General features: G+C 41.0%; 2 protein-coding genes across 3 annotated transcripts; both read left to right on the plus strand.

Moving 5' to 3' along the window:
* Positions 1-220: 220 nt before the first annotated feature.
* On the plus strand, positions 221-7,267 carry LOC117946716 (meiotic recombination protein REC8 homolog). The gene is made up of 17 exons (XM_034875057.1): positions 221-410; positions 2,185-2,253; positions 2,343-2,485; positions 2,561-2,636; positions 2,734-2,854; positions 2,963-3,044; positions 3,630-3,697; positions 3,803-3,881; positions 3,974-4,097; positions 4,187-4,319; positions 4,683-4,890; positions 5,284-5,462; positions 5,581-5,623; positions 5,825-5,912; positions 6,012-6,104; positions 6,230-6,339; positions 6,713-7,267. The coding sequence occupies exons 1-17, from the start codon at positions 355-357 to the stop codon at positions 6,814-6,816; spliced, it is 1,776 nt and encodes a 591-aa protein (XP_034730948.1). The 5' UTR covers positions 221-354; the 3' UTR covers positions 6,817-7,267.
* A 271-nt stretch (positions 7,268-7,538) lies between these two features.
* On the plus strand, positions 7,539-11,524 carry clk2b (CDC-like kinase 2b). 2 transcript variants are annotated; one of them, XM_034875093.1, is made up of 11 exons: positions 7,539-8,012; positions 8,657-8,747; positions 8,824-8,890; positions 8,972-9,088; positions 9,159-9,325; positions 9,658-9,752; positions 10,504-10,633; positions 10,717-10,799; positions 10,879-10,958; positions 11,030-11,120; positions 11,207-11,524. In XM_034875093.1, exons 1-11 carry the CDS (start codon positions 7,947-7,949, stop codon positions 11,387-11,389), a joined length of 1,170 nt encoding a protein of 389 aa, XP_034730984.1. In that variant the 5' UTR covers positions 7,539-7,946; the 3' UTR covers positions 11,390-11,524. The 2 variants fall into 2 exon arrangements, with proteins under 2 accessions (XP_034730984.1, XP_034730985.1); XM_034875094.1 differs by having other exon boundaries at positions 8,003-8,122.
* Positions 11,525-12,376: the final 852 nt, after the last annotated feature.

Genomic DNA, 12,376 nt, shown 5'->3' on the forward strand with positions numbered 1-12,376 from the left:
AACCCACAGTTAAATAGCAAATGTAGAAGCAGAGGTTGTGTTCACAAATACATAATTATAATATTTCCATCACAGTAGTGATAAAATATTTATTGCTGCACAAGCATTATCTGGAAAAAATATGTAATTGTGTACCTTCTAGTATTTTTCTATTCTATTAAGTAAAATGTAGTACCGGAACGTTACATTACTGCATATATTTTCAGTATTTTCAGTGGCTCACAGCCCTGACCAATCATCTTCTTAAACTAAAATAAACAATCAACTGCTTTCACACGTTGGACAAAACCCGCTCGGATCTAGATATCTGTAATTCATCAGCTATTTAATCAGTTTTCCGAAAGATTTTTTAAAATGTTTTACTACCCCACAGTTTTGAAGAGGCACACAGGATGTTTTTCTACAATCTGGTGAGTAAAATGTTGTCTTTTCGGTTTTAAACGGATTTATAGTTTAACTGGGGAAGTTCTAAAATGGCTAGGCCTACTCACAGTACGTTTTTGACACGGGAGCTAACGGTGTTATTAGCCCGTTATTAATGGTTAATCTCTTAAATTGTGTTTGGAAGTGATTATAAGTTTTTAGAGACTCGACTTTAACGCTGCTGGTTTATTAATTAAAAGTATAGTACATGTTTTGGAATAATAACACTATTAAAAGTCCACCTTAACGCCTCCATCTTCCTTCAAACTTCAAAGTTTATGCCCCAATCTTTCTTTTAATCTATTTTAGTAATCAATAAAGTGGCAAAATACTTTCATTATTAATGTAAAGACTGATTGAGATGTATACATTTTTCCCTTGGTCTGTTAAAGGCGTTTTAAGGCAGGATTCACTTTACTTCAGACATTTTGTTGCTGAGTGAAGAATTTTCCGGGGAACCGACCAACTATTGTTTTTTCTTATTGATTTTTAAAAATATTTTATTTAATCTTTTCCCCTTTTTAAAACCTAGATTTCAGATTCTCCATCATATAAACCACGCGCACTTTTGGGGCCTACACATTAGGACATGCTCAGCAGGAAGAAAAAAAAAGCAGTGCAGGTGCATCAAAGACAACAAATATCTGGCAACATCGACACTGCAGCCAAAACAATAAATCTAAGACGCCTTTGAAGTTGCCTTTATATTTATATTTTTTTAAATGAAAGACATCAGCTTTGAAGATGAGGTGAAGGTCAAAGGTTACATTTTGACAAACCGGGAGTGAAATGCATGTAGGCTTGTAGTTGCAAATATGACACACTTAAATTCATGTGTTTATTTGTTCCATTCCCATTTTCTTGAGCGACATGAGTATTGTCAGGGCACACTGACCAAGGTTTAAAATGTTAATATAATTTAGGATTTAAAGGGGGGAAAAATAAAATAATTTGCACAGTATTACACTATGCATAATGAAAAATATTATGCTCATCAAAGAAATTAAATGTTAAATGAAAAAACATTACTGACATATTTTAGCCTGCAAGATGTGTTTTTACACTATTCTGTTCATTTAGGGTATAAAACACAAATGAATAGTTGCTATAGTCCTACATGGTAAACTGAGCTCGCAGTTTCTTAATGTGAAGCAGGAATATAGCAAAAAAAAACATTTTAGACCTTAGCACAGATGCATTAGAAAGAAGCCCCCAGAGAAGGTGGTGTTTGATCTCTGCGCCCATGTTGCAGTGCTTCGGATGTGCTTCCAACCAATCTAGTCCCAAGTCAATATCTGCCTAGGAAATAGTCTATTTGTTATTTGCATTCGTGAATATGCAGGCCAAAGGAAGTATTTAAGTTGTTGTTTTCACTCACAACATGCTAACCGGCAACATAGGATTCCATGTACTACGCTAAACTAACTAGGGGCTAAAAGAATGATTGCACTGAGACAAAATTGTGTTGGCTCACCTATCTACAGCTAGGGGCGACCGTGATAAGCCCAAAACACAAACAGTGGCGTATTCCTTTAAGATGGGTAGGGGTCTTAAATTGTCTCCTTCAGTGCTCATTTACTGATCACATTCACAATTAATTATGTAAAGATGTGATCATTTTAGTGCTGCTGCGAGTAAAATTGAGTGTGTGTGTGTGCGTTTTTGTGCTTTGTTAAGCTTTGTTTTTTTTGTAGTTGCTAGTACAGATTATTCAGAGCGTTGATACGATCTGGTTTCATCAGAGCTTTGTGTCCATTTCAGGCTGGTTGCTACAAAAGGCATCAGTGTTACTCGCCGGGATTTCCTAAAAGTCAACGTCAAAAACACCTGGTAAGAAAGGATTTTAGTCATTGTCACGTATTTTTGAATTGTCTGAAGTGTGAATCTGTCCAGTTACAATGTAGCTAATGCCCGTACAGTGATGACATCATGAACTACGTGCTGGAGCAGGTACCGCCCCCTCAGCCTGGTCTACCACGACCTCGCTTCTCCCTCTACCTCTCCTCCCAGCTCCAGTATGGCGTCATCCTCGTCTACCACCGCCAGTGCGCCATTCTCCTGGGTAAGAAGTTGTCAACAGACTGGAGGACGGAAACAACGTGCACTGGTTCTTGACTTTGACCTTTTGTCCTTCCAGCTGAACTTCAGTCCGTCGTGAACTATCTGTTGAGACAGAGCGCGTCCCAGAAAATTGATATGGAGGAGCACGGCAGGTGAGAATACGTGCTCATCATATCACACATTTGTCTGCTTTTACAAACACAAAGTCAATCCTGTTTCTTCCCCGCTGGGCCTCGTGTTGGCTTTCAGACATGCCCTGGACTTCCCTGATGCCCTGTCTCTCCTGGTGGAGACAGAAGGAGCTCTTGACCCTTTATTCGGAGTGATGTGCATGGGAACAGCCATGGCCAGTCCTAATACACTGATGCAGGTACCCAGATAAGAAAGGAGATTTAACATTTGCTAGACAGTTGGAAATTATGTAAATATTAGTACAGATAAAATGAGTGTACTCTGTGTACTCTTCTGTGCCTTTCAGATGGGTCCGGAGTATCTGAGGGAAACCTCCCCTGAGCATCCTGAACTGGCTAGTCCAACTCCTGCTGTTGCACCAGAGAGTGGTAGGATGACACCTTGTGCTGTGATGGCATGAATTAAATGATGTCTTCAGGGCTGTGGGTTATTGCAGCAGCGGAAAATAGAATGTACTGTGGAAAATAACTCTTGAAATGATAAATTAATTAGCAGATAAATGTATTAAAATGTCAAAACAAAAAGAAAGAAAAATATAACTTAATATGGGCTAACTTAGGCTATATTGAACAAATATTACTATATTACATTAACAGAAAGACTAAGTAAAGCACATTGTAGATCAAGCTGATCATTTAACAGACATCAATTTTAGACACAAATACACTGAGGAAAGACTGTAGTTAACTTACTTAGGAACCACATTAAGAAAAGATCCATATTGTCAGGTATAAAGAAAAGATTACAGCAAGCATCTTTTATGTTCTAAGCAAAGAGAAAACAAAAGGCCGGTCCTTATTATTTAATTATCAGTATTAATAAGATGTCAGCTGTGGAGCTTAAAAGAGAGAAGCTTGATTAGTTGTGTTCTTTCCTTCCGGTTTGTGTAGATCTTAAAATCTAGCTAATCTGGATTATAACAAAAATATTGATGTCACCCATATTTTCCTCAGGGATAACTGCAACTCCAGAAACCATTACTCTGAGAGAGACAGAGCCTGTCGCTATCCCTATGGCAGAGGTACAGCTGTCAAAAGAAGCTCATGCAAAGAAATACATTATTGTATCCTGGTGGTCTTCCCTTGCATCCATCTTTCCCTCCTCTCTTCCTTCTTCTTTCTGCTAGTTTGAGGGTGAGGAGCTTATCGATCAGTATCCAGAGACCGTTGGCTTCCTCTTGGACCAAACTGATAACTTTCCAGAAGGTGTGTGATAAAACTAGGAGCTCCTTTCTCTTGTCAGACAAGGGTGACATGAGATAGTTATATTTTTTTCTTCACGAAACCTTCTCTAACAGGAGAGTTGGAGATGCTAAGAGAAGAAGTGACACCAGGAGAGCAAGAGGGGGAGATGGAAAGGGGTGGAAGAGAGGAAGACCTGGAGAAAGAGAGAACTAAAGAGCTCACAGGATCCTCTATCGAGTAAATCATCCAGAGTTGCATGGAAACATCAGCACAAACACATACAGATCCACACGAGCACACAATGACCGTGTTTCTACCTGTGCCAGGTTACAGCCCACCACCCTCTCCATTGAGAAGCCTGGACCCCCCACAGACCAGCTCACCCCCGTCTCCATGCCCGTCCTCCCCTCCCCACCATCTGCAGTGAAAGAACGTCAAAGACGAGCACGACAGTCAGAGGTGCCGGCTTTCTTATTTATTTATTTTTTTTAAACTTATGTGCAAGCACTACACTGTCTTTTTAGATCAAACTCACATTGATAAAGTGGCGGGAGTTTTGCTTTCAAGTAACTTTTTCAGTCCACAGTTATAAAGTAAAAAAATACTGTATCATGTGGTGGCTCTGACAGTTTTGTTGTCATAACTTAGAATTCCTCCTGGGAGGCAGAAACTACGCACTACTGTTTTAAACAGATTGAGGTCCAGTGGTTAAAATGTCAATTGTTATTGTTGATGAATAAACAAATGTCCAGCTGAAGGGAGGAAAAAAGGGAGTTTCCACAATTCTGGTAAATTTACTTCCTACTGCCCTCCCATGCCCAGGATGTGCTGCGTCCAGAGGTGAGGAGGAGGAGGAGGAGGAGGAAGAGGCAGCTGATCTTCTTTGACCCGGAGACGCAGATCCCCCAGGAGGTGCTGCAGCAGCAGATCGACAACCCTCAGTTTGAGACCAGGCCTCCCCTGTTCGCACCGCCTCCTTCTCAAAGGATACGCTCGGCTGCCGAGCTCCTCCAAAATCCCTGCCTGCCCTGTCAGTAACACGCCTGTAAAAAAAAATACAGATCTCATTTAATAATAAATATACATTATTTCTCACTTCTGACTGCCATGTTGTCCAAGAAACTCTGAACAGCAGCTTTTTTTCATGTATTGCACTGGAAAACATTTTTATTTAGACCCTAAAACAATCCAGCAGATTTCCTGTAAAATACGACCCCGTAACACCAATTGTAAAATGTGAATGATTACAGGCTGTTGAGGATGGTGTCTCTAAAGTGCTATAGTGATATAAAGTGTAACACATTTATCACCTTTAGTTTTTTTCCTCAAATCTCTCATACTCATCCGCACCTCCTGCAATTTGAAAGATGTGACTTAACTAACCTTTTCAAAGAGAAACCTCAAAGCAATTTCTCCCCTGCAGTCTTGCCTGATGAGGTGTTGTCTCTATGGAGACGGGCTGCAACCATTAGGCCTTTCTCAGGCTTGGACCAGCAGGTCGGGGAAAGAGGGCCCGAGTCCACCGACTCTGAAAAGGAAAGAGAACGCGAGATTGCTGAGGCTGCCGAAAGAGAAGAGGGGATCCTTGAGCTCCCGAAGGAGGTATAGAAGGATGTTTGGTTGTTTATTTGTTTGCTGATATCGATATCTGTGAAGCTTTTTGTGCAGCGAGAAGACTGAATGATGAAAAATTGATTTTTTTGTGTGTGTGTGAATACAGGTCCCCAGAGATGTGGCAGAATCAGAGAAGTTGGATTTTTCAGGTAACCCTTGTGTAAAAAGAAAACTATCAGACTGTGCTGTGGATTTAATCCAGTTGACCAAGGACAGACAGTTTGTGTTTAACTGGGGGTGAAATAGTTCTCCTCAATGTGAAGTGGTTTGTGACTTCCCTGGGGTGGTCAGAGGCCAGGGTTAGGCATGTAGCACTTATTTTGTGTGTTTGTGTGTGTGTGTGTGTGTAGAACATGGTTCACTGCCGCTGGAGGGCTCCAGCCAAAGGGAGGCGTCTCGAGAAGTCATCTCCCCCATGTTCACACCCGACAAAGATTGGTAGGTGAACAAAGAAAGATATGTGAAGTGCGTGAGTGCAGTAATGCTAACGTGCATATGTGTGTGTGTGTGTGTGTGTGTGTGTGTGTGTGTTGGCAGGTCCGCTGTCTCCAGGTCTGTTTCTACACTGCAGGACATCCCAGAGGTGGTGGACGAGTTGGTGGGGAGCGCTGCAGAAGGGTCTCCTCCTGGGTAATGACCATGGACGCAACACCCAAACTAACCAGTAGAAACTCAGAGCTGAGAATTCAGTTTTTCCGTTTGGTTAACTTTGGAGATGAGAATATGAGTATGTGCTTGTGTTTTCCCGTGTTTAGGCTGCTGCTGGATTTTCCCGAGCATGAAGAAGCTCCTGTGCTGTTTCAGTCTCTCCTGCCTCCAGGGGTCGACCGCAGAACTGTTAGCAAAATTTTCCAGAGGCTCCTGGGTAAGCCATCCGTTTCAGTTATCCAATCTTCCCTTTACCTGTGTTGAAATCGCATTAATGTTACAGCATCAACAAAAAGCTCTTTAATAAATGTGTGAGTTATGAGAGCTGACTTTCGGTTTAGAAGAAAGTCTGAGTCAGGTCTTTGAAAATACCAAATGGTCACTTGTGGAAGCTTTAACAATGAGCTGGTAGCTGAGGGACTAATAACTCACAAGGGGTTCATGGACAAGAGTTCAGGGGAAAACAATTACATTTTAACCAAATCTAGTTCCAGTCCAGATGTTCCCTACCTTGATATTTTTGTGTAAAATTGTGGGTTTGTTAACGGCAAGGGGATCATTCAAACGCAGTGTTTGTGACTTGTCTGCAGAGACTTTATCGGCCAGGAAGCTACGTGTGGAGCAGAACGAGCCTTATGGTGACATATTCATATTTCCTGGATCTAACTACGAAGAGGGGACTATGGATTTTTGATGTCTACACGGTCACCCAACTCCCCTCAAGCCTCCAAAACAAACGTCATTGTTCAGTCTGATAGAAGATTATTTGTCTGTTCTTGACATTTCCTGTGTTCACTTCATCAGAGAGAAAAAAAACACCTGGTTTTAAACAATATCATACAAGACAAATATGCATAGAAGTCAAAGGTTTGGTTGCTAATCACTTCATAAGATTTGTCATTGCTGTGACCTGTTCACATGCTTGAAATTATTTAAGTTTTTAGAACCGGCTGGTTCATATAATTTCCCAAAGCAAATCATTGGTCCCTTTTGCTACTGTGACCAACACGTTTTATTAACTTGATGAGATTTCAGATATGTATTTTAAGTATTTTTATGATACAGTTTTTTCATATTTTTTAAAGACATTACCTCATGTTAATCTGCATAGAAAGCAAATGTCTGTTTAAGTTATGTGTCCCTTTGAACATGAACTACAGAATAAAAACTTCAGAAGAGCTCTGGCAGTTATTTCTGTAAAGAAAGCATGCACTGTATATTGAAAGGTATGTGTAGCACGCAGAGCAGGACAGGTGTGTCAAAACATGTTGCAGGGGTTAAATAGGTGCAAGGAGGAGAGGAGGAAAGTTGAGTGAAACTGGATCTCTCCTCCCCCCGACCACATCTTGATTCCCCACTTAAGACTTTCTCAGGGGGTTGTGACTGTAGTTTATTATTAGCATTTGTCTGAGCTCTCTCTTTCTCACCCTCTCTATCTGTCCTCTCTTCGTCTCGATTCTGCCCGTCGCTTTCTGTTTTTGTCTTGTTCACTTGTTTGATTTTGGCTTTTGTTTATTCCTCTTAAGCTGTTTTTTTATTCTGTCCGTTTTGTGGCTAGTTGTGTTTCACCTTCACTTCTGGTTTCCATTGACAACATTGCTATATTTGACTTTGTCACAACTCCATGTCCTGTAGTGTTTTTTTGTGCCACTGCTTTAACATTGTGTTGACCGTCCTTGTGCTTTTTTCTCTCCGCAATTCTCAGTCATCTAGTTTTTGCTGCTTTTGCTTCACCCGCCTCTCTCCTTCATCATAACCACCCTCCATCATCTTCTCTTCTCCTCAAGTTCTTCTCATCTCTGAGGAACTCTGCACTTCTGCATCATGGGGAAGACCGAGCTGTGCTCTCTCTACAAGGGTTTTCTGGACTGTGTTTGCCTCTGCCTCTCTGCAAGTATCTCCATTTTGTGTGCATGTATTTGCTGTGTTTTGGCTTTTATTTTTTTCTGTCACCTGTGTATTGTGGTTGACTTTGGCCTGAAATCATCTGCATCTATGTGGTGAGGTTTTATTCATAATTTTGTATTGAAGCTCCACAAATCAAGTGAAGACCCTGTGTATGTTTACATGTGTCACTTGCTTTTGTGCATGGTCTATCTTGTGGCCTGTGTCCTGCAGTAAGTCCGCACATGTTGGGCTTCTGATATTAATAACAGTTTCAGAATGCGGATGGAAATAGAGCCTCAGCTTCTCCAAAGAGGCTAGAAGTCATTTGACATTTCTTCTTAACCTCCTTTAGAACAAACTTAGGTTGTCAGGATCAACCTTAATGTAAAAGCTTGCATTCAGCATTTTAGTTTATCACGACGGCATTCAGAGTCTACAGTTATAAAAGAATGCTCTAAATTTAACACCGTTCAATGCAGATTTGTTACTCTGTGTGCATTTGTCTGCATGTAAGATGAATGCATCAATCTTAGCCGAGGGTAAATCCACCCAATGACGTTTAAGAGGTCAATTGTCACTCTGTCAGAGAGGCACAGAGGCAGGTTGATCTTTTCCCATTATATTTTTTGACTCCACCTTGTTTCCAGCGGAGCAGCGATGAGGCTGCAGGCGACAATGAGAGGGACACCGAGAACGGTCACCTGATCTACAAAAGTGGAGACGTCCTCGAAGACAGATGTAGGTATCCGTTGAAATTGTTGGCAGCTTTTATAAAAATGCTCCCGCTTTACCTCCATCTCAATCTCTCTCACAGATGAGATAATTGACACTTTAGGTGAGGGGACCTTTGGGAAGGTGGTCCAATGTTTGGACCACAGCAGGTAATTGGCTTCATCTAATAACGAAAGTTGGACCAATCTACAACATGTGTTTATTGCTTTTAAACATTTCTTAACACACAGAGGAGGAGGTGGAGTTGCTTTGAAGATCATTAAAAACTTGGATAAATACAGAGAAGCAGCCAAACTGGAAATCAATGTTCTGGAGAAGATCAGTGAGAGAGATCCAGATAACAGACAGTAAGTAGTTTGTAACTTTGACTCGTTTTCTGTCTTTTACATTTCATCTATGTTTTTTCCCCCCTGACAGTCACTGTGTCCGGATGGTGGACTGGTTCAACTACTACGGCCACGTGTGCATCACTTTTGAGCTGCTTTCTCTCAGTACCTTTGACTTCTTAAAAGCAAACAACTTCCTGCCCTATCCCATTAACCAGATCCGACACATGGCCCACCAGATTTGCGACGCTGTCAGCTGTGAGTCCAACATGCGTCACATCAACTGTACCACTTTTGCATTTTTGTCTTGGATCTCTGGATCAATGAAGGAGATGACAGTAATTGTTAACAACTGCGCCAGTGATACGGTATGTAGAGGGTGACTGTGATGTGAAGATGATAGTGTTCCTGACATACATCCCCATACCAGATTGAAAGTGAAAGACAAACACAACTAAGGCCGTGACTCAGTTATTTTTCATTCACTATTTTTACTATACATACGCTATCATCATGTCTGAGTAACAAAAAACTTTACCAGACGAGGGCGTTTGCTCTCCACTGTTAAATCTACTTTCCCTCCCCTGCAGTTCTCCATGACAACAAGCTGACTCACACAGACTTGAAGCCTGAGAACATCCTCTTTGTCAACTCAGGCTACTCCCTCACGTATAACGCTGAGAAGGTAAACAACTGCAGGCATGACGGCTGGGACCTTAAGGGGTGAAATAAAATCTGGATGTTAAATAAGGAGGGATTGGAGGCAGATATTTGCTTTGCGGTATGCAAACTTTGGTCAGCAGAACCTGTAAAACCACCCACATGTGTTGGTTACAGGTGCACATATTTCTCCAAGTTGTGTTTGCTGACCTCAGCGCAGCAATGTTTGGTATCTTTGATGAGATGTTTTTTTAGTTCTTTTTTTAAACCCTGAATGCTGTAATAAAAACAAATTCAAATTTTATATCTTAACTTGGGTATTGTTTTCATAGACCATCATTTTGACCATTTTCTATTGGTAATAATAACATACTCAAGTAAACGTTGAGCTCTAGGAGCAGTGCGATATCGCTCTAAAGAAGTCGTATAAGGGAACTTGACACGAGCAGTGAGACAATCTAACAGGTTTGAACTAAACCCCAAAGTTAGCCAAAATGATTTGAGTTAGAAAACAAAAGTACAGGGTATGGTTATTACACTATTTGTGTTTCATTGCAGTTTTCTTGTGCAGACTTACTGGTTAGACTTTAACCTATCATACCTAAGAGAAAAGGAAATATGCTTATTCTCTTTCTTGCTCAGAGGTTAATGACCACTGCCATATGTACTATGAATATGAAGCTACATATTAGTTTAGCTTAACTTAAAGACTGCTAGCAGGGAAAAAACTAGCTCTGGCCAAACAGTTGGCTTGTTGACTTTCTGTCTTCCTTTAGAAGTGCAGTGAGCGGCGAATAAATGACACCACGGTGCGGCTTGTTGACTTTGGCAGTGCTATTTTTGACCACGAACACCACTCTGCCCTCATCTCGACACGGCACTACCGAGCTCCAGAGATCATACTGGGTAAGAGATGTTGATTTAGACCGGGGAGAGGTCAGGCCGGTTTAGTTGTTTTGAAAGTTTTGTCCCTCTTTGCTCTCCCACAGAGTTGGGTTGGAGTCACCCATGTGATGTGTGGAGTATCGGCTGCATCCTGTTTGAATACTACAAAGGCTTCACACTGTACCAGGTCACGATTACATTGTTAAAATTACAGCATGCTGAAAGTGGTGTGATTTGGATCTTGTTGACGTGATCTTCACTTTTAGACTCATGACAATAAGGAGCATCTTGCTATGATGGAGAGCATACAGGGACCGGTTCCTCAGAGAATGATTCAAAGGAGCAGGTAACACACACTCCTGTACACACAAACACACATGCAATCTTTTTCTGAAAAAAACTTAATTTTTCTCACAGAAAGCAAAAGTATTTCCACCGTGGGCGTCTCGACTGGAATCCGTGCTCCAAGGCCGGACGCTACGTGAAGGCCAAGTGCAAACCATTAAGGGTGAGCTGAGACAGGAGCAAACTTTTAAATGTGAGCCAAGTACATGAACTCCCTTGAACAACTCGCTTCTCTCTTTGTTTCTTCAGAAGTACTTGTTATCTCACGGCACAGAACACCACCAGTTTTTTTACCTCTTAGAGAGGATGCTGGAGTATGAGCCCTCCACACGCATCTCTCTTTCCTCTGCCCTGTGTCACCCCTTCTTCCTGCCTCTTCATCATCCAGTAAGGAGTCAAACCTGGAGGAACAGCTGTGATATGAGCAGATGAACCTAAATAGAAAACCGACTCCACGAGGATCATACCAATGTATTTGGAAGTTTTTAGTTTCTCAACTTCAGATCAGAAGAAATTAATTGATAGGGGGGCTTAAAAAGTTGTTATTATAGTGTGCACAATGTTGAAGAAGTAGAAGAAATACTGTATGTGAGAAATCTTTTGTTTTCTGGAGTTTAATTATGCCGTGAGCCCAACAGTAATATTCCCCCGATGCAGTCGAGACCAGGGTGGTGAAAAGATTAGAAGATTTGGATGGATGTAATATGGAGCAAGGTTTTGAGAGAGCTCAGTGGAAGAACTCATGGTACAGGAACTCATGGGACACGCTGGAGGTGAATGAGGTTGAGGTAGGTCATGGCGATCCGACAATGAAATACATGAAAAGGAGATTTGTTTGACACCAACAAGCTAATTGATGACACCCTCACTCAGCTGATTAAGCGCAAAACAAAAAAACTGACTCTTTAAGTGCTAAATGCTTCATTACGTCCACATTTATTTAGCATTGGTGGTGAGCGGTGCAGGTGGCTCACAGTTGGCTGAAAACAACACTTATAGAAGTGAAAGACGCTGAAACTTCATAAAGCTAAGGGGAACGGCAACTTGCAATACTGCGGAACAGTGTTGAATACCGTCTACACGTTTCCAGATTTTATTTCCCTGCTGTTACAAGCTTCATGTGGTCTACATTTATTTTTTTGTTGAGAAATTAACAGTGGCGGTTCTAGGGTGGTGGCCAGTGCCTCATCCCCCCTCTGGCCCCCCAAACAATGGCCAGTATTTTTATAAAAAAGGTTTTATCCCCAAAGATGGGATATTATTCATGTACATAAAATGTAGGCTACCACTGAATGAGTATTCTTTTATATATATATATGTATATATATATATATATATATGTATGTATATATATATGTATATATATATATATATATGTATGTATATATATATATGTATATATATATGTATATATATATA

This window comes from Etheostoma cragini, chromosome 6 (assembly GCF_013103735.1).
Source record: "Etheostoma cragini isolate CJK2018 chromosome 6, CSU_Ecrag_1.0, whole genome shotgun sequence".
Classification (NCBI taxonomy): domain Eukaryota; kingdom Metazoa; phylum Chordata; class Actinopteri; order Perciformes; family Percidae; genus Etheostoma; species Etheostoma cragini.